The sequence below is a fragment of the Physeter macrocephalus genome, chromosome 5 (genome assembly GCF_002837175.3).
Source record: "Physeter macrocephalus isolate SW-GA chromosome 5, ASM283717v5, whole genome shotgun sequence".
Lineage (NCBI taxonomy): Eukaryota > Metazoa > Chordata > Mammalia > Artiodactyla > Physeteridae > Physeter > Physeter macrocephalus.
Genome location: NC_041218.1, coordinates 93,379,863 through 93,401,005, shown reverse-complemented (window position 1 = coordinate 93,401,005; position 21,143 = coordinate 93,379,863). Strand labels below are relative to the sequence as shown.

At 40.3% G+C, this 21,143-nt stretch overlaps 1 protein-coding gene across 1 annotated transcript in view; it reads left to right on the top strand.

The window, feature by feature from the left end:
• The first annotated feature begins 1,591 nt into the window (after positions 1 to 1,591).
• Positions 1,592 to 21,143, top strand: part of SLC26A3 (solute carrier family 26 member 3) — a 28,690-nt gene continuing 9,138 nt past the window's right edge. The window contains exons 1-15 of the mRNA XM_007105333.2: positions 1,592 to 1,722; positions 2,321 to 2,460; positions 3,662 to 3,772; positions 4,025 to 4,197; positions 5,571 to 5,735; positions 7,157 to 7,309; positions 7,763 to 7,845; positions 11,540 to 11,687; positions 11,798 to 11,911; positions 12,019 to 12,096; positions 16,246 to 16,341; positions 17,325 to 17,431; positions 18,718 to 18,787; positions 18,884 to 18,976; positions 20,312 to 20,407. Coding sequence (XP_007105395.1) covers positions 1,592 to 1,722; positions 2,321 to 2,460; positions 3,662 to 3,772; positions 4,025 to 4,197; positions 5,571 to 5,735; positions 7,157 to 7,309; positions 7,763 to 7,845; positions 11,540 to 11,687; positions 11,798 to 11,911; positions 12,019 to 12,096; positions 16,246 to 16,341; positions 17,325 to 17,431; positions 18,718 to 18,787; positions 18,884 to 18,976; positions 20,312 to 20,407 — 1,758 coding nt within the window. The remainder of the gene's footprint in view (positions 1,723 to 2,320; positions 2,461 to 3,661; positions 3,773 to 4,024; positions 4,198 to 5,570; positions 5,736 to 7,156; positions 7,310 to 7,762; positions 7,846 to 11,539; positions 11,688 to 11,797; positions 11,912 to 12,018; positions 12,097 to 16,245; positions 16,342 to 17,324; positions 17,432 to 18,717; positions 18,788 to 18,883; positions 18,977 to 20,311; positions 20,408 to 21,143) is intronic.

Here is a 21,143-nt window from a genome sequence, read left to right as displayed (position 1 = left end):
TGTGGAGAGGTGGGAGAGGTAATAGAAATGAGAAGCAAGGAGGACAAGCAGCTTGGGGTTGGAGGAGGCTCAGAAAGAATAGCAAAGGTGGTCTCACAGTCATAACAAAGTTCACGGGGTCTCAAATGCTGGAGGTCAAGCCAGAGGCTGGGGCAGAAACACCACACTGTGGTCAGAGAAGGTCAATAGAAAGGACGTTGGAGGAAGCTAGGGAATGGGGTGGGGAAAGAAATGGGTGTCAAAGAGACATCAGGTGGGGTCAGAAATTGAGGCCAGCATCTGATTCCTGGTTATAACTTGAGCTCTGCAAACATGCTAAAAATCCCTTGAGCTTTGGAAAAGCACCATGTAACAAGGTACAATCTAGTTTGAGATAATTCAATTAATAACTATGATACAGAGCCAAGATTAGAGGGCAAAATGCTAACAGTTAGTTGGAAGGTTCTTCAATTCTGTTCACACTGGACAAAAGAGAAGCTTTATGTTGTAGAAGAAACAGCAAAGTCTGAAAACAGAAGTCGCATTTTTGACAGTGAACTAGCTGTATGACCTGAGGAAAAGATTCTTAGATTTTTATGGAGACTTTTATGTGCTATTTATTATCTTCTCATTTGTAAGAAGATGACAAGTATAATAATAGTAATTGCCTCAAAGAATTGTGAGGGCTAAATAGATAATGTGCATAAAAAAACTTTTGCAAAACTGATCTTTTAACTGTAGTAAAAAGGATTGAGATAAGAACCAAGAAATTAACAATCTTGCGCAGAAAATGCAAATAGTTAGCATAAGAACTACCATTTAGTGAATGCTTGTAGTGTGCTAGATGCTTTGAAGCAATGCTAGATGCTGTGAAAACATTCTCATTTAATTTTCACCATCCCCTTGAAACGAGTATTATTATCCCAAGTATACAAATGAAGCTCAAAAAGGTTAAGTAAATTGAGTAGTCTCCTCAACTACAAATGATAAAACTCTGTTTAATTCCCAGAAATAATAAGAAAATACCTTAAATGGGCAATATCCTTGAATTTCACAAATTAAAAACATTTTATAATGTATTACAAAAATTCTGATGGGTCAAATGGAACAGCCTTGACTAGAGTCAGGGGCAATGAATAGACTTTAAATCTAACCTGTCCCAGTACCCCCAGTGCCATAACTTTGTAAACATTGCTGAAAAAAATTTTTTTTAATAAATTCCTTTCTTGAGATCTCGCTTTACAAGTCAAAAATGCACTCACTGGTTAGTAAACTGAGTCAATTTCTATTGCTTTTTGGCAATCTTTTAAAAATCAATCAAAGGCCTTGTTTACTTACCCAACGGAGCTGTGTCCAGCTCCTTGCAGTAAAAAGCGATTATCACAGTCGCAAAACACAATCTAGGTCCCTTAATCCAGCCTCTTTTGATCTCAAAAGGTGGTAACATTCAGTTCAGAGCTCACTCATCTGTAAATTGCATCACATTATCTCCGAGTTATTTAAGAAGCAAGCTCTGTTTGGTTTCAGGCATTTTTAACCTGCTAAAGGCAAGAAGGGTTTGCCACATAGTTCCAAAGGTCTTCCACTTACCACAACGGTCAGAGAAAGCAGAATGATCGAACCCATCGGGAATCAGTACGTCGTGGCCAGGCCAGTGTATTCCGCAAATGCTTTTGGGGAAGAACATAAGAAGAAACACAGACATCATAAGACACTTCTGGATCATCTCAAAAAGTGGTTCCGGTAAGATTTTTTTTTTAAGGTACTGGCATTAGAAGTAAATGAAGCACTTTCTCTGAAATTTTTAAGCTTCCAAGCTCTTCTTTCTAGCCCACAGTCTCCAAAGTCTTTTTTTTTTTTTCAGACAGATATTTATAATTGTCTACTTATTAAAGATTTAAAATGTTTCTTTTTTCAAATATTTTTCTCCCTTCTCCAAAGTCTTTTTATCTTTGGTTTCCAAACCTCCTACTTCCTGCCAGGGCTAGAAAAGTAGTCTCTGAAATGAACACCAATCTCGGCTCTCAACACAATCTCTCCATATCAGAGGACTGATAGATGAGGACAGAGGAAAATTCTCCATCAAAGTGTTATAAAGTCAAGCTGAGGATGACAAATAATTTCTATTGTGGCTAAAGAAAAGCAACATTTTTCTTAAAAAAAAATCCTTTGGTGGTGGTCAATCCTTTGGGGGCAGTTGATATGGGTAAGGAGGTGAATGTTAGTGGGAAAGTTAGTGAAATGATAATATATTATTATCTTTACCAATTTTCCATTTACAATAGGTACTAAACTTAAAATTGGATATTAATAACTGAACGGTGGCTTTCAATGTTTTCAGCTGTTCTGCACAAAAGGCCAAGAGAATTGCCCTCTCTTTGTTCCCCATAGCATCTTGGTTGCCAGCGTATCGCATAAAGGAATGGCTCCTCAGTGACATTGTTTCTGGAATCAGCACAGGGCTGGTGGCTGTACTGCAAGGTAACTTTTTTTTTTTGAGATATAATTCATGTATCATAAAATTCACCCTTTTAATGTGCACAATTCAGTGTTTTTTGTGTATTCATGAGGTTGTGCAACTATCACCACTAACTAATTGCAAGACATTTTCACTACAACCATCCCCCAAAATCTCTTGCAATCACTTCCCATCCCCCCTCCATCCATCCCTCGGCAACAACATTCTGTCTCAATGGATTTACCTATTCTGAGCATTTCATGCAAACAGAGTCACAGAATATGTCTTCTTTTGTGTCTGATTTCTTTCACTTAGCATAATGTTTGCAAGTTTCATCCATGATGTCTGGGTACTTCATTCCTTTTTATGGATGAATAATATTCTACTGTATAGATATACCACATTTGTTTGTCCATTCATGAGTTGATGGACATTTGGGTTGTTTCCACGCTGTGGCTTTTATGAATAATACTATTATGAACACTTGTACACAAGTTTTTGTGTGAACATGTTTCATTTCTCTTGGGTATATACCTAGGAGTGTAATTGCTGTGTCATATAATAACCCACTAGCAATGGTGAGGGTTCAAATTTCTCCACATCCTTGTGAACCCTTGTTATTGTCTGCCTTTGTTATTTTAGCTATCCTAGTGAGCATGAAATGGCCTCTCTTTGTGGTTTTGATTTGCATTCTCCCAACGACTAATGATGTTGAGCATCTTTTCATGTCCTTACTGACCATTTGTACATCTTTGGAGAAATGTCTGTGTAAATCTTTTGCACATTTTAAAATTAGGTTATGTGTCTTATTATTGTTGAATTGCAAAAGTTAATTATATAATTCTGGATAATAGACCCCATCCAAGATACGATTTGCAAATAATTTCTCCCTTTCTGTAGGCTGTCATTTCACTTTTTTGATAGTATCCTTTGAAGCACACATTTTTACATTTTGATGGGGCCCTGTTTATCTGTTTTTAATTTGGTTGCTTATGCTATAGGTGTCACTTCTAAGAAACCCATGCCTGATCCAAGGTCACAAAGGTTTACACCTAAGTTTTCTTCTGAGAGTTTTACAGCTTCAGCTCTTACATTTATGTCATTGATACATTTGAGTTAATAAAATAACTTTTAAGGTACAATCTTAAATACTTGAAGAACCTAATGAAAACTTCTATGATCCCTTTGCATGAAATGAGGACACTGATGCTTGTGTATTTACAGGTTTAGCATTTGCTCTGCTGGTCACCATCCCCCCAAGCTATGGGTTGTATGCAGCCTTTTTCCCAGTCATAATCTACTTTTTCTTGGGCACTTCTAGACACATATCAGTGGGTAAGTGAACTACTGGGCTAATTAATGCTCACATTGCTTTTCTTTATGAATGCCATTAGCCACACATTGTATCAATTCCAAATTGTGCAGAATCCAGGAGAGGAGTCATAGTTTCTTGTAAGAATTAGGACTGGGGCTTGGGGAAGTAGACCAGAACTCCAGACAGCAGTCTTTTTATATGCTACATTATGGCTGAAAGACAACTGTGCTATAGGGAGACATAATGACTACAACTCGCCCTCTCTTTATTAGGTCCATTTCCAGTTCTTAGTATGATGGTGGGCGCAGTAGTTGTGAGATTAACCCCAATAGCCGATACAGCTGATCCAACAGTCACTAATAGCTCAGTGGCTAATGATTCATCACTAGATGAGCATAAGGTGATGGTGGCTGCAACGGTCACAATTCTTTCTGGAATCATCCAGGTGAGTACTCTGTCACAGAATCTACCCTCCCCAATTTATGTGTCCTGACTGGTACACATCTTTGTGGGTTTTCTCCTTCCTGCCACCCCTCCCGACTCTTCCCATTAGTTTACATGCCTCCTTCAGTGGCCCATTGGAAATAATTTAAGAAGAGTCACTCACCACAGCGAGAAGTGAAAGGGCAGATCTACTTTGCAAAGATGATTGAACGTGGGTCTAGAGAGAAGGAAAAATAAGCGTGGGGAGGCACATGTGGTGAAAAGTGAAATGCTGAATCCAATAATATACCTGGGAATTTATATACTCACTAAACAGAACTCTATGCAATAGAGAAACTGGCAGTTTGGGAACTTTTTTCTTTCTAATTCCTCATTGACTATAGTCTATTTGGAAGGGAGGGGCGCTTAGGGCTTTGAATTGTCCGTGTCAAAGATTTGGAGAAAGCTGAAAAGGATTATAGAGGGGTTTAAAGCCTCACTCCCAAGCCACACCCCTGTCACCATGCCTGGATTATGAAAATGTCCCTATCCTCAAGATGTTAGATAGTGAAAATGTCAGACTCCTCAAGATGTTGCCTAAGTTTACGGCTAATGATATTATTAGTTAAGACCATTCCTTAAAGAAAAAGAAAAAAAGAGTCAATTCAAACCAAGACATAAGTGGTGGATCTTCTTGACCAACAATGGGGTCAGTTCAACAATAGGGTCCGAGTGCATCTCTGACCCTAGTGCCTTTGCAAACTCACAGCTCAGTTTGCATTCCGGGGACAGGAGTGGAGAGGTAGGCCAAGCATCTATCCATTTACTTTCTTGCAAAATCCTGATGCTTGGGGGGAATGAACCACTTTTGCCCTCATTTAAAATCAAGCACTTTTGATGTCATGAGCAGTTACTATTTCTTAACGAAAGTCAAGCAACTTGTTTGAGAGAATCTGAATGGATGCTCGCCCATGCATGCGACAGCAGCTGTAAAGGGTAACTGAAAATTCCCTGGGAAAATTTATGAGGGCTGATGCTAGATAAGATTCTGCTATGAAAGGTTTATGGGTGAGTCTCCTAAAGATACCGCACCTTCAAAAGAGGGAAGAGAAGAAACCTGTTAGTTCTTGGGGGTATACTGGACCGATGTGCTATGTGAACACCATGTAACATTCCACCTTGGGGTGGAGTGGGGGGGTGTTGGGATGGGGGAGGGAAGCAAAGGGTGGTACCTTGCATGGGAGGTTTTCCAGGAGGCAAACAACACTTGCTTCTTCAAGACACAGGAGTGGCGGCTGAACCTCCACATTTTGAATCATTACAGTAGCTGATCCTTCAGTCTGCCGAGGTGTTCTCTGAATCTACACTAACAAAGGCTCTGCTCTCTCTTTGCAGTTGCTCATGGGGGTTCTGCAGCTGGGCTTCGTGGTGATTTATCTGTCCGAATCCTTAATCAGTGGCTTCACCACAGCTGCCGCTGTTCACGTTTTGGTTTCCCAGCTCAAATTTATTCTTCAGCTGACAGTCCCAGCACATGCTGACCCATTTTCAATTTTCAAAGTAAGTATTCTTTTTGCTTAAAAAATATGGAAATACACAAAATTCACTATCATGTTTCCAGGAGAACTTTCCTTTCATGCCTTCATGCCTTTGCTGCAGGACTTACCTATAACTTCCAAGAAATCAACAGTCTGTGAAATGTATTCACATTAAGAAAAAGTGGCAAGACAACAATGCTGAAAATCTACCACAGCTACCACATACCACATCAGCTGATGTGAATAACAGAAATTAACTACCACTTCTCTTAGATTTGTCTTCAGTATTTTTAAAAAGAAAAAACATCAATGCCCATTATTAAAAGTTTGTCCCAAGTTTTAAAATCTTTCTCAAAATCTTATTTTGAAAGAAATGTGCTGATTGAGTGGAAGTGCTTCCCTATTTCTAAAGAGCAGGTCTTGTTCTTTTAGAATTGAAGTTCTTCTGACTCTTATGCATCCCTGTTTATAAAACAAAAGGAAATTGGCCAATATGTAAATAGAACAGTGGTTCTTTCTTCTCTCCTCTAAAGGATGTTCTGTAGAACAGAGAGTGTTCTTAGTGCCTCTGAATTTATGCATTTTTGTCCTCATTCTTTTTTTCTTTCTGAGGCTAGCTGCAGGTTTGTCTCTTTTATCTTTTCAAAAATCCAGCTTTTAGTTCCATCGATCTTTTCTATTGTTTTTTTAGTCTGTGTTTCATTTCTTTCCACTCTGATCTTTGTTATTTCCTTCCTTTTACTGACTTTGGGCTTGTTAGTGCTTCTGTCAAGACAGTCTTTGGGAATCAGAGACAAACTCCCTCCAAATTGGAACCAGACCTCTCTCACTCTCATCCAGAGCTATTCCAGAAGTGGAGTCTTTTGGGAACCATTTGGGATCCAGTTTGGACCTGCTTGAGCTGTCTGGATCCCACAGATATGGCACCCAACTGGCTTCGAGAATTGCACAGCTAGCCAGGAAACTAGTTTCCAAAAGTGACAGAGAGAGTCAACGAAGAAATATGAGGGGTCTGAACATTAAAAAAAAAAAAAAAAAGCCAGGAATTAAGGGGATACATGCTAAGAAAAACTACCAGAGGTCAAATGTTATTCCCTGGACAGAGCAGTAGTGTTGATTATGAAATAAAAAAGATGGCAACGAGACCTAAGACCAGAAGAGACCAGTTATAAAAATGTGAAAAACATCCAAGAAAATTCAACACTAGACGAAGAGCATCCCTAAACCAGTGTGGTGACAATGCTGTGCTGACTCACCCTTCTCGTATCTCCATGCTAGTCTCTACAATTACTTGTGGCTAATATGAGCAGAACAGGGAATTGCTATCAACCTGTCAGTTGTTTCACGTCTATGTTTCTTTTTATCTATTTGAAATTAATTAAGTGTTATATCCAAATTACACATTAATGTAGCACTTGGGTGTTTTTTACTTTTATACTTTAGGTACTAATTTCCATATTCTCACAAATAGAGAAGACTAATATTGCAGACCTTGTGACATCCTTGGTTATCCTGTTGGTGGTATTTGTGGTTAAAGAAATAAATCAGCTCTACAAAGACAAACTTCCGGTGCCCATTCCAATTGAACTCATCATGGTAACTGATTGTCTCAAGACTTTCTTTCATAATTCGTTAGTCTTGTGTTTTTATGTCTAAAGCCCTTCACCGTCTGTAGATCAGGAGGTTTTAGTGGGACCGGCGACCTCTCTGCAGTTTCTGGGTATCATATTTAGTATGGTTTTCTCTTTATTCAGAATTTAATAACTTGCTTTGATGATTTGGGGTTTATTCTTTCCATGTAAGACAAGGATGGGGCAGAGAGCAGACCTCTGAGAATCCTAGTGAGAGACCCATTGGAATGGAGCTGTGGTTCTCAACTTTGGTGGTACATTAGAACTGCCTCAGGACTTTTCAAAAAGTAGCCAAACCTGAGCTTGAGATTCTTATCTAATAAGTCAAGGGGTGGCTTTTGGCAATGGTATTTTTTTTAAAAGCAAGACTCTTAGTTACATCTCCCATTCCTAACTTGGGCAATTTGCAACTTTGCAGACTGTGATCGCAACAGGTGTGTCCTATGGCTTTGACTTCAAAAACAGGTTTAACGTGGCCGTGGTTGGGGAGATGAAAAGTGGGTAAGTGTCTCTCTTATTATGGCATCTCCAAGCACTAATTAGAGAGTAAGCAGTAGTGACGAACGACTCCAAGCTGAAATGCATGAACCCAGCTCAGAACCCTCCCTGTATCTGGCATCCATCATGCATCCAGGAGGAGGGCTCACTACTGTCCTTCTAGGAGGGAGTCACAAAGGACATAGGGTCTGCAGTTCTTAACATCAGAAAGTTTCTCTGTGTGGAAGAACTCACAAACCAGAAGAGAAGGGGCTCACACGCAAGAAAAGTGAGACAGTGAAAGTAGAAAAATGGGCAAAGTAAACTTGCTCCTCCCCTTAAAAGGAACCGAGGGAAACCAGATTTCCTTGGCCATAAATTACTATAAACAATATGTAGTGTTTTGTTTGAGGTTACTGGAGCCAAGTTCCGACAGTTCAAAGGAGACACTGAAGGAATACCTGCCACACGCTGCTTGAGCAATCCAGATGGGCACACTGTGTCCTTTCTGAAGATCAAGTTCAAGACAAGCCCAGAGCAACTCTTAGCACTGCAGAAGGATGGGAGGCGCAGCTTGTACAAGGAATTTGAAAACGTATTCCATCGCATTTATTGGATTGAGGAGGGAGATCCAGTTTTGTGCTCTTTCCTCTCTCTGCCCTCTGGCCATAGCATCAATTTCTTCCAACTTGTTTACCAAGGAAAGGTGGTATTCCTGTAAAAAAACAAAACAAACCCTCCCTCCCTCCCTCCCCATGCTTAGGAGTATTTGAGAATTATTCCAGGAATCAGCATTTATATGCATTGCATCGTTAACTTAAAACTAAATTCTATTAAAAGCAAATATATATTTTTAAGCAAAAAATATTTTTATCATCAGATAAAATTGTGTTACACTTGTAATATTTGGATCACAAATATCACTTTTAATTTAAATGGTAGAAATTAGGCTGAAGCTGAAAGACTATTTCTAGGGTTTCTCTCCACTCTGCAACTTTCAAGTGATTACGCTTTATTTAAACATCTTGGGAGACACAAACTAGATAGATAAGTAGATACAAAATTAAAGAGGATCTTGCCAGAAAGGTTTTGAAATAAAAGGTAAGAACACTGAGTTACAATCTTTGAGACATTACTTAGTAAATATATTTTAAATGTCAATGGACCTCCCTCCATAGTGTGTGTGGGTGGGGAAAGGGGTAACTCACATTTATAGGTCATTACATTCTACAGAGAGCCAGTGTAGCCCAGTAAGCAAACTCATGCTTTCTAGAGGCAGAGTGCCTAGGATTTACTCAGACTCACTTCCTGATCTTGGGCAAATAAACTCTGTGCCTTAATGTCTTTGGCTGTAAAAATGGGGCTAAAAATAGCATAGGTTATTACATAGGGTTCTTGTAAAGATTAAGTGAGTTAATATGTGTGATGCCCTGAAGTGCCTGGCCTACTGTAAGTGTTCAAACTGCATTACTGCTGTTCCTAATTTAGCACCTAAATTAGGTACTAGGCACTTTACACGCTTTTTTTTAAAATTAATTGATTTATTTTATTTTTGGCTGTGCTGGGTCTTTGTTGCTGCGCCTGGGCTTTCTTTAGTTGCGGCGAACGGGTGCTGCTCTTCTTTGCGGTGGGCGGGCTTCTCATTGCGGTGGCTTCTCTTGCAGAGCACGGGCTCTAGGCACGCAGGCTCAGTAGCTGTTGCTCGCGAGCTCTAGAGCGCAGGCTCAGTAGTTGTGGCGCACGGGCTTAGTTGCTCTGCGGCATGTGGGATCTTCCCGGACCAGGGTGCGAACCCGTGTCCCCTGCATTGGCAGGCGGATTCTTAACCACTGTGCCACCAGGGAAGCCCCTACATGCTTTTTACGGTCCCATTTTTTCTGAGTGATAATCGAGTGAGCATTTTAAATTTCTGTTGATTGCAAATAGAAGATAACTGGAAGGTAACGATTGCTAATTATTGCTAATCTGTTATTAATGAATATGACACCTTAGAAGTGACTTTGTGAAGCCACATACACTGAATGCAAATAACTTGGCTGAAGGAAAGAGATCATTGAAATAGTAAAGGACACACAAAGGATATATTCAGATTCCAGAGGGACTCTGTAATAGTAGCTTACAGGTACTTTGTACTTTACAGTGTGTCAACAGTAGTCACATTCATTATTTATTTGACCTTCCCACAAAAATTATGAAGAAAAGAGAACAAGTGTTATTATCATCACTTTACAAATGAGGAGCCTAGGTAAGTAGCAGAGCCAGGAAATGAATCAAGTTTTCAGACTGTAAATCTCCATCACACCACTCTGCCTATGGCGATTAGAGGCTAGAACAAAATAATAATAGCAGGCTTCTGGTTATTTTGGTATAAAATGCAAATTATAATTGTACCACTGGTTTTAGATTATATATAATATTCCAAGCTAACTTTCTGATTTATGAAAGCTACAGAATATGAAATAATAGTACTTCTTCAAAATTAGAGCTAAAAATTTTTTAACATTCACAAAACATGAATAGCAATTAAAAATGAGTTGAATGGACCCAATTAACTTACCTCCAATAAATTTTAGGTCAGAAACAGATGTTTATAGGAGCTGAGCATTTTAGTAAATTGATGTTGAGTTTGGGATATTTGGACTTTATAATACAATTAGTAAATATTATTTAACTGCTCTAAGTTCATGAGGCACAGGCACAGGAGTATCCTCTGTGACCTGAATGTTTCCCTGACACTATCTCACTTTAAATGGAAACCCGCCCTCCATCAGGGCCACAGCTGGCTCTAGAAGTTCTGTGGAGTGCGGGGCAGAGTCTAACGCCCATCTGTTTGCTAAGGGTTTTCCATGAAAGGTTATCATTATCAATGAAGGGAAGGATTTCTTGCTTTCCATCTCTCAGAATTGTGTTTGCTCGAAGAGCCTTCATCCATGGATAGCTATTAGAGGCATAAAGGGTGATACTTTGCAACCCAACGTAACAAGTGGGACCTGAGACACTTTGCACAAAGCTTATATTGACCTAAGTGTACACTACAGTGTGGCTATGCTAGCAAAATCATATCAGATTTATCACTATCACTGGACTAGATTTATACTCATATCAAATACAGGCAGCATTGCTTTTCAACAGTAAGGTAACAGATTCCAAGGTTTTCAGTGGTGCTAAATTCTTGCTAGTCATACTCCAAAGGCACAACTCAGCCTAGATTGCATTCATTCATTCGCTGACTTGCCCAACAATTACTGACCACCTGATATATGCTGTGAAGGACAATTGTTGGTCCTGGTCATAGAAAAATGAACCAGTTACAGTCCCTGCTCTGGGTCTGGATGGAGAGTTGGGGTAGAGAGGGGCAGGGATGGAAAACAGGAGGCATCAAGAACTGGGGAAGCATAGAGAATCTTGCCTAACCCTGACCTTGGGGGTGAGAAAAGACTTTCTGGAGGGAAGGATAGGGATGAGGGGAATGGTTCAGGGAGAGGCAACAGCAAATTAGAAGCTTTCAAGGTGAGAGATGATGGGTGATGAGAAAGAGAGAAAGCTTGGTATAGCTGGAGTATAAATTCTGGGAAAATGGTAGTAATTAAGCAAGATGTGGAGGAGGGGTAATTGGGACCTTGCTAAGGAATTTGGACTTTTCCTGAGAACAAATGGATACCGTTGAAGGTTTATAAGCAGGTTGGTGACATTCTGACTTGCTTAATTTCACTTTCAGGTTTCAGGCCCCTATCACACCTAATGTGCAGACTTTCCAAGATACCATCGGAGACTGCTTTGGCATTGCCATTGTTGGCTTTGCAGTGGCCTTCTCTGTGGCCAGCGTCTATTCCCTCAAATACGATTATCCCATTGATGGCAATCAGGTAAGTATAAACCTACGCTGGGTCTAATTAGGCAACTTTATATACTATTCTGCATGCACAATATCAATGGTGCTGCGTCTAAAGAAGATTCTTCCTTGTTCTCCCATCAGGAGTTAATCGCCTTGGGAGTGAGTAACATATTCGGTGGATCGTTCAGAGGATTTGCAGCAAGTACAGCCCTCTCCAGATCAGGGGTCCAGGAGAGTACAGGAGGCAAAACCCAGGTAATGGAGGATCTTTGCTATGAAGGTCATCCTAGCATGAGTCACTGGGGATGAGGAGCCCGGGGGGGAAAGTTGAGTTTGTGATGACAATGTTCTCATCTTCACAGATTGCTGGCCTTCTCTCTGCTGTCATCGTGCTGATTGTCATCCTAGCCATTGGATTTCTTCTGGAGCCTCTGCAAAAGGTAGCACTCCTCTCTCGGACTGACATCTCTCTCCTTTGGGTGATGAATCAAGGACCCTGGTTCTTAAACTGAGGAATCACAAACTAAACTAGGGAAAATGAGTATCTACAAACTCTCAGGTTCTCTTCTTAGCCAATACTCTACGGGCCAAAACTATTTCTTTTTCTCCTGGCACTATCTTATGAATGTTAGGAATGCAAATATCCAACAACTCTACCCTTGCAACTCATACTCTGCCTTATCAACTCTCCTCTTCAACCGCTATGTTTGTAGCCCCAGATATAATTAATGTTTACATAGGAAGGCATCCTGGCACTGCAGCTTCGATATGGATTGACTAAAGAGAAGATTTTCTTAAAGGTTGAGGTCATCAGGGCCTCTATCGAATTCAGAGAATGGTGCTGTCAGCCACACAACCTGTTCTTAGGAATACGCCCTGCAGCTCCCAGAGTTTGGTTTGATTCCAAGACCAAAGCTGTCAGATTGCTGGATGGGAGCAAACAGCTAGACTTTGACCTTGTAACTTCACCTCATGCTCCTCTGTCCATCTCTCCTGAACTGTAATTTTTGAGGGCGTAGTTTAATGCTTTGTCCACCGTGGCAGCATCCAGGTTACAAAAATAACAGTGGGCCCTAGAAAATACAGGATCTGTAGGAAACCAGATGATAGTCAATACCTTGTTCTTTGTGGTGTTAATTTGACTTTGAGGGAGTACAGGGGGCACTGGCTCTAGTCCTGTAGATGTACTTCTTAGCGGCTCTGCCGCTTATTATCTGTGTGTTTTGGGCAGAGTACTTAACCTCTCTGAACCTCAAGTTGCCCATTTGTAAAACAGGGAGGGAAATAGTCCCCACCTCACAGAGTTGTTGCAAAAATTAAATGAAATAATGCACGTGAAATATTTAGCCCAGGGTGTGGCACATGATAAACACTTAATAAATAATAGCCTTTTAAAAAATTTTATTTATTTTTGGCTGCGTTGGGTCTTCGCTGCTGTGCAGGGGCTTTCTCTAGTTTTGGTGAGCAGGGGCTATTCTCCGTTGTGGTGCGTGGGCTTCTCCTTGCATGGGCTTCTTCTTGTAGTGGCTTCTCTTGTTGTGGAGCACGGGATCTAGGCACGTGGGCTTCAGTAGTTGCGGCATATGGGCTCAGTAGTTGTGGCTCGCAGGCTCTAGAGCGCAGCCTCAGTAGTTGTGGCGCACAGGCCTGGTTGCTCCACGGCATGTGGGATCTTCCCGGACCAACGATTGTACCCGTGTTCCCCTCATTGGCAGGCGGATTCCTATCCACTGCGCCACCAGGAAGTCCCAATGCTAGCCTTTATTGTAAAGATTATTATTGTTGTTGTTATTCTTATTCTACAAACATTCTATTATACCTCTGACTACAAAGGACATAGAGATAGGACACAGCCCACCAAAGTCTGTTGGTTGTTATCTAGGCCTTTTTCCTTGTTGGTTGGTAGCTGGAACATGAGTTTTGTCCAAGGTTTCTGGAGTCCCAGTGCAGTTATCCCGAATGTGGCCAAGCAGTGCACAGTACTCTTTGCTAAAATTATGCATTCTTCCTATGCTAACCTACTGATTCAGAGGAATGGCATAAAATGGGTCAAAAAGTCACCACCAAAGAAGTAAAGTGTATAAGAATGTACATCTCAATAAAAGTAAATGCACACACAGCTCCCCGACATAGAGAATTCTGCCCTGTATGCTTCCTCCCATGTGTATCCCTGGGCTCTATCTCACCCACTTCAATTGGGAGAAACTAAAAACACAATTGCCATTTAAAATCCTATCTCTTTCGTGAATAAACCACACCAATGACGCTGTCCAGGATGCTAATCAAAGGCCCTACTTTGTAAAGGAACCATGTGACAATTCCTTCTTAGACCATTGTGTCTGTCATGTTTTTGTTTCATCTGAATAACTGATCTACTTCTTTTTATCATATAAGGACAAAATAACCCTTCATGATAGCTAAGAATGAATGTTCCTTGAGCGCTTACTAAGCATCAGCAGAGTTCTAAGCATTTTGTTTACAATTAATCCTTTATATCAATTACAGTATGGATACCTGGTTCCTGGTAAAATGATTCCCATTTTCCTGTCTATGGCTTCTCAGGGCTCTGTAATCTTTATTTTTCTTTAAAGGGCTCCTATTGTGTATGTATTTCACTGTAAATTGTTTCCATTTTTTTAAATTTATTTTTTTAATTTTTTTTGCGGTATGTGGGCCTCTCACTGCCGTGGCCTCTCCCGTTGCGGAGCACAGGCTCCGGACGCGCAGGCTCAGCGGCCATGGCTCACGGGCCCAGCCGCTCTGCGGCACGTGGGATCTTCCCGGACCGGGGCACGAACCCATGTCCCCTGCATCGGCAGGCGGACTCTCAACCACTGCGCCACCAGGGAAGCCCTTTTTTAATTTTTAAAAAAATTTAAATTGAAGTATAGTTAATTCATAACGTTGTATTAGTTTCAAGTGTACAGCAAAGTGATTCGGTTATACATATATATGTTGTTTACCCATTTTCAAGTTGTTTTTCCATAGAATACTGACCAGGTGGTAAATAATGCCTAATGAAAAGAAAAAATATGTCTCTTCTGCAGGTGGTACTTGACATGTTTTATAGTCCCCCAAAGCAGCAGGCTTATTGTACAGAGTACTGTGAACCTTTCACACAGCTACCATGGCAGGGGGGGCAGGGCATCTACATAGCTACACTACAATATCAAAACCAGTACATTGACATCAGTACAGTACTGTTAACCAGATTACAGACTTTATCCAGTTTCCCCCATTTTTTAACTGGTGTGCATTTGTGTGTAATTTCCTTTTTAAAGTCACTTAAGACAATATTTAGTCTTCTAAACAACAACCTCTATTCTCACAGTGAGTAAATAAGCTAGTCAGGCATTAAATTATAAACATAACTTGTGAAAATAAAAAATGTCTAGATCAGTTAAACTATATTTGAGATAGGAAAACAAACTGTGTTTGGTTTTTCTTTGTACATTTCTTTTATGATGTGAAAGTAGTCAGTATACAAATTCCATAGTCCATTCAGAATCAAACAGCTGAATTGGGGGCAGGGGTTGGGGGCCTGTTCCTACCATTGTGTTAAAACCCAAATAAGGAAGAGAGCGTGCCATTCAGCAGTTTTCACCTTAATTATCATAATTCCTGCAAGACAAATTATCTCATTTTGGCATGCCACGAAACAAAAACTTGAGCTTAGCTGACCACCCAGACCCCTCTTCGTGACTACTGTTCAGCGGTATCACCATCAGGCTTCTTAAAGGAGGCTGTGTTACTGCCTCTTCCACTCATTAGTTCACCCACTCATTCGCTGAATAATTATGAAGCCCCTCCCACGTGCATTTACCACAGTAGATTCTGGGGATCTAGCAGGGAACAAGACAGATAAGGTTCACACTGTCCCAGAGAGTCGGCGTCAAATCTTTGCGAACCTCTCTGTGATCTTCGGCTTCCTCTTACTAAAGGACATGATTACTGATCAGCATCCAAGGTCTGAATTCTGATTCCAAGACCCCAAGCTCCCCAAGTTTCTTTTTTTTTTTAATATTTTTTTGATGTGGACCATTTTTAAAGTCTTTATTGAATTCGTTACAATATTGCTTATGTTTTACGTTTCGGATTTTTGGCCGCGAGGCATGATCTTATCTCCCCACCCAGGGAGGGAAGCCGCACCCCCTACATTGGAAGGCAAAGTCTTAACCACTGGACCACCAGGGAAGTCCCCACAAGTTTTTTTTTTTTAAACAAAGAGCAAACCCCTCTCCCTAGCACCTCTAGACCACCTCTAGTAGACCACCTCTGCCTGGGAAGAATTTCTTTTGGTCATAGGTCTTCAGATCTGCCTTTCTCTGACCCAAGGTACAGGCGAGTAAATGCTATCAGATCATCTACGGCATGTCCCTGTCACTGTGGGGGGGACAAAATCATGGCTGGGGACAGCCCACAGTCCCGGGTCTGGTGTATCGTGCTTGGCATTGCACACCAAAAAAGGGTGTATCCTTCGATAGGCCTTGAGGCCCTTGAAAGGACTCACTTATTTACAACCTTCACCTTTGCTTCTTTATGGTTATTGGATTATCTCAAAGTACATCTGCTCTTTATGTTTTTCACAGTCTGTCCTGGCAGCTTTAGCGCTTGGAAACTTGAAAGGAATGCTGATGCAGTTCACAGAAGTACAAAGATTGTGGCGAAAGGATAAGTATGATTGTGTAAGTAGAGGTGATGGTATTTGAAAGAGAGGAATCAGAATGACATTTTAATGCTGATGTAAAATGCATATTTATATTGTTAACAAAGTGAAATTTTGTTTCTGTCTGTTCAAATAACCTGAGTTTGTTTTATTTGCTATCTGGAAACTACACACTCTAATGATTATTATCTGGGATTTTAATGTAAAAGGATGAGCTACTTACAAGTAGGAAATGGTCCATGAAACAGGAGAGAATGTCTTAGATCTGTTCCAAAAATTCTTGCAGTCACCTCTAACACCACAGAAACTCTCTGAATCTTAGGGTATGCATTGCTTCTGTTCTTCATTACATCATATGTTTCCAGAGAATGTGTGAAGAAAAATTCTGAACATTCCTTTTGGAAACACTCTATAAAGGCTCTCCTCACTCTCAACATGCCTTGCTATGAGAAGCCTGTGTCCCTAATTATATCAGGGTCAAAGTCTGTGGTGTAAAAAGGCTTGTTAACATAGCTTATGGTACTTAACAAGCATAAAGTAATAAACCACACTTGGTTTAGTTTTGCTGCTGATAGATCAGTGTTAGGGATTTTAACGCTTTTTTGGCATGCTAGGAGTCTGGTAGAGGCAGTAGCCTTTAATTAAATCAGAGGACCAAAAGTAAGAGATTAGTCCAGGCTCTACCAATTAATTTGCTGATTTTGACAAAGAGCAGCTGGTTCTGGAATTTTTGCTGTGACAGATTCGATCATTTCTTTAACCGGCTCAGGGATGGGATTAGAAATGGATACACTCTCTCGGGATTTTTGAAAAGATTTGCTTGTGTTTCTGCAGCTCAGAACCCTAGCCAGCAGAAATGACCTCAAGGCAGGTCCCTTCTGCTGTGCACTCCCAACTTCTGCTTTGGGCCCTAGAAGTTCATGCTTTCTTATAGCTCTGGACCTAGGACACTGTACTTAAATGAGAGTAAACAGTAGTGTATGTGTTGCCTTCTTTTGACAGCTAATCTGGGTCATGACCTTCATCTTTGCGGTTGTCCTGGGCCTCGGTTTAGGCCTGGCTGCCAGTGTGGCATTTCAGCTCCTGACTATCGTCTTCAGGACCCAGTTGTAAGTGCTCATTGTGGTCTGCATCCTTGCAGGCTTTGACCTGCCCAGGTCGGAGGAGAAAAAAACCTGTCACTTGTTAAGGGAAAAGCAGTTTAGTTGATAGGTATTCAAATCTATCAAGATTGGCTAAGCCTGGGATTTCCCTGGTGGTCCAGTGGTTAAGACTCCGCGTTTCCACTGCAGGGGGCGAGGGTTTATCCCTGGTGGGTACTAAGATCCCACATGCTGTGCGGTGTAGCCAAAAAAAAAAAGGAAGAGAAGATTGGCCAATCTGTTCTGCCTCACCCCAAGGCCTGAAGGTGAAAGAATGGCCCAACCTTAGAGCATCAGCCAGATCCCACCAGTTATTGGTCTGCTCCCTGCTTTGACACAAATTCAAAGAAATTATAAATCTGAGTCTGTTTGCCCAGCTGTAAACTGGTGGTAATTCTATTCTGAGCAGGTTTACTGTCTTTGTCTCAGACTTGTTAAACATGGGAAAGTGTTTCTGAGAAGATTCTGAGATTCTCCGTGTCTGGGGGAGTGTTGTTCCTCTGGATGGGTTGTTAGATTGGACTCCCACCAGAAAATCAAGGAGCTGGATTAGAGAACTTCTCAGAGGCCCCTCTCATCCCAAAATGCCACAAAACCTACTTAGAATTCTTGATTTTTAACAGAATTCCAAATAGAATTCCAGTCCAAACATCTTTGGATTCTTAAACCTCTGCCATGTAATGTCACCACCGTGTGGTCACTCAGACTATGTTGGATTACATGGCATGACAGACAGATAAGGCTTGTTGGGATCGAAAGTGTTCTAGAACAGAAGGTGTTATCATAGTTGAGGTTGATCCTGGACTGATGGAACACATTTACATTGAAATGCTCCTGCACTTGTTTATTCACTTATATTTTCATTCATTTCTTGGGGACCCATCAAACACAGAGACAAACTGAGTGGTCATAGGCAAATCATAATACTTCTCCATGTCCTTATCTATACAACAAGGTGACTGTATCTGCCTTATTTCACCCACTAACTGATATTCAGAATCAAAATGGCAAAGCATATGGAAGTGCTTTGTAAACTGGATGTGGTAAATGGGAGGAGAGGCGCGGTTCCAGGAGCTGTGGGAGGGTCAGTCAAAGGTGTTTGCCCTCCAGGGCATGATAGCGTGAGGATTCCCCAACCTTTAAAATTTGGAAAAGTGAGCCTGCTTTGGGATGCTGGGAAAACATCGACGTTAGCCTCATAGGCCTAACATATATGCATGAATGATTCACTTGGTGTTGATTTTTCCCTCCAGTCCCAAATGCAGCACTCTGGCTAATGTTGGAAGGAGCAACATCTATAAGAATAGAAAAGATTACTCTGAAGTAAGGAAAATTCATTTTTTTCTTTGATTTGCTAAATGATATTAATATAAGTTTAATGGGCACGGCACCATCTAATATGACTTCTCTGCCTTACAGATGTATGAACCAGACGGTGTGAAGATTTTCAGATGTCCAACTCCTATTTACTTTGCAAACATTAGTTTCTTTAAGCAGAAACTTATCGATGCTGTAAGGCTTGGGGTTATTAATTTTTTTTAATTCCGCTGAATATCTAGGAAAGAAATGCTTGTTCTGTAACAGGAGTGTCATTCATTTCACATATGTTGAGGCTGGGTTGTGTTTGTGTTTTTGTATCCTATGTCCCAGGGCAGGTGGAACTACATTTTAAGGGGTCCATTAATATGTTGGGAAATGAGACTCCTTGTATAAGGCCCAATATAGAGACCCTTTTTATTAAATTCTGCTGTAAAGTAAAAAGATTTACCACAAGATTTTGGGCTGCTGGTTTTTAATAGATGGTCTCCTACAGATTTTCTTTGGGAATCAACTTCAGAAACAATACGAGTCCTTAATATTTGACTGCAGCATTGAAGAGATTCAGGATAGCAAATGAATACTTATAAGTGAAATGAATAAATATAATATAAACGAATATTTAACACTAAATAACAACTAGTGTCCCTGGTGGACTGGAGAGAAGCTGACAAAGAAGCAGACTTTAAGGTTAAGAAACAAAAGCTCAGCACTCACTCTTTCACATGCCTTCTGGTCCACTCTGTACTTTACATAGAGTTTCTGCCTTAAACCCTAACTATTTTTACTCATTTGTTATGCATCAAATATCTTTCTACCCAACAATTTTTTTTTTTTTTTTTTACAAAAATGGGATCATACTGTCTATCTGGCTTTAGATACTGTCCTTTTCACTTATCTTTCCATCTCACTACATTTTTTTGTCAATGATTTTTTTATTACACAATTTGATCCTCCTTACTTATTACTCTGGAGCTAAATATTACCACAATAAGAACACATTGTTTTGAAAAAGGGAAAAATGAACGTTACCCTCAGATCTAATACTAAAAGTATAAAATAAGATATATAATAGTAGATATTATAAAATATAATCATATAAATTTTAATAGAATAAAAAGTATCTAGAAGCAGGATACTAATTAGATGCCACTCATATTCAACAAATAGAAAAAATAAAATAAAATAAAATTCCCTAAGGGGTGTGTGGGCCAAAAACAAAATCAAAAACTTCAAATAGAATTTAGACCCATTAATGGATACTTTAGGGATAAAACCTGGATGGTACAGAGGTTTTTGAATATTAACTGCATACAGGCTGAGCAGACCATAGGTCTGATACAACGCTCTCCATGATGATGTTTGGACCACTTGTAAATTTTATTTCGAATAGCTGCTTTATGTGCCCCAATCCCTCAACCCATCCCACTTAATTATGCTATATAAGTAGAACTATGCTATTAACTAGAATTATGCTATATAAGTAGTAGAATATTCAGCATTCTTGTAACACAGCAATGGGCTTTTCAGGTTGGCTTTAGTCCACTTCGAATTCTTCGCAAGCGCAACAAAGCTTTGAAGAAAATCCGAAAACTGCAGAAGAAAGGCCTGTTGCAAGTGACACTGGTAAGCTTCTTGCCCACATTTCTGCATATTATAGCTAAAAGCTTAGTAAAATGTAGTTCAAGAGGTTGGTTCCATTCCTTTAAATGAAATGCCAGATAAACAAGGTACTTTGTGTGTCAATTAGTGTCATGTTTTTAAGGGTCTCCTTAAAATTGTATTCTCCTAAGAAATTTTTTATTCTTCAAATAAAACAGTTTATAATCCCATCACTTGACCCAACTCTGAATCTATGCTTCAGAAATTCACTACTTCTCCTTGACATACAGTGTTTTGTTTAACGTCGTTAGTGGAGTATATTTGCTTTACAATGGTGTGTAAGTTGTTGCTTTATAACAAAGTGAATCAGCTATACGTATACATATATCCCCATAACCCCTTCCCTCTTGCATCTCCATCCCACCCTCCCTATCCCCCCACCCCCACCCTGCCTAGGTGGACACAAAGCACCAAGCTAATCTCCCTGTGCTATAGGGCTGCTTCCCACTAGCTATTTTACACTTGATAGTGTATATATGTCCATGCCACTCTCTGACTTCGTCCCAGCTTACCCTTCCCCCTCCCCGTGTCCTCAAGTCCATTCTCTACATCTACATCTTTATTCCTGTCCTGCCCCTAGGTTCTTCAGAACTTTTTTTTTTTTTAGATTCCATATATATGTGTTAGCATATGGTATTTGTTTTCCTCTTTCTGACTTACTTCACTCTGTAGGACAGTCTCTAGGTCCATCCACCTCACT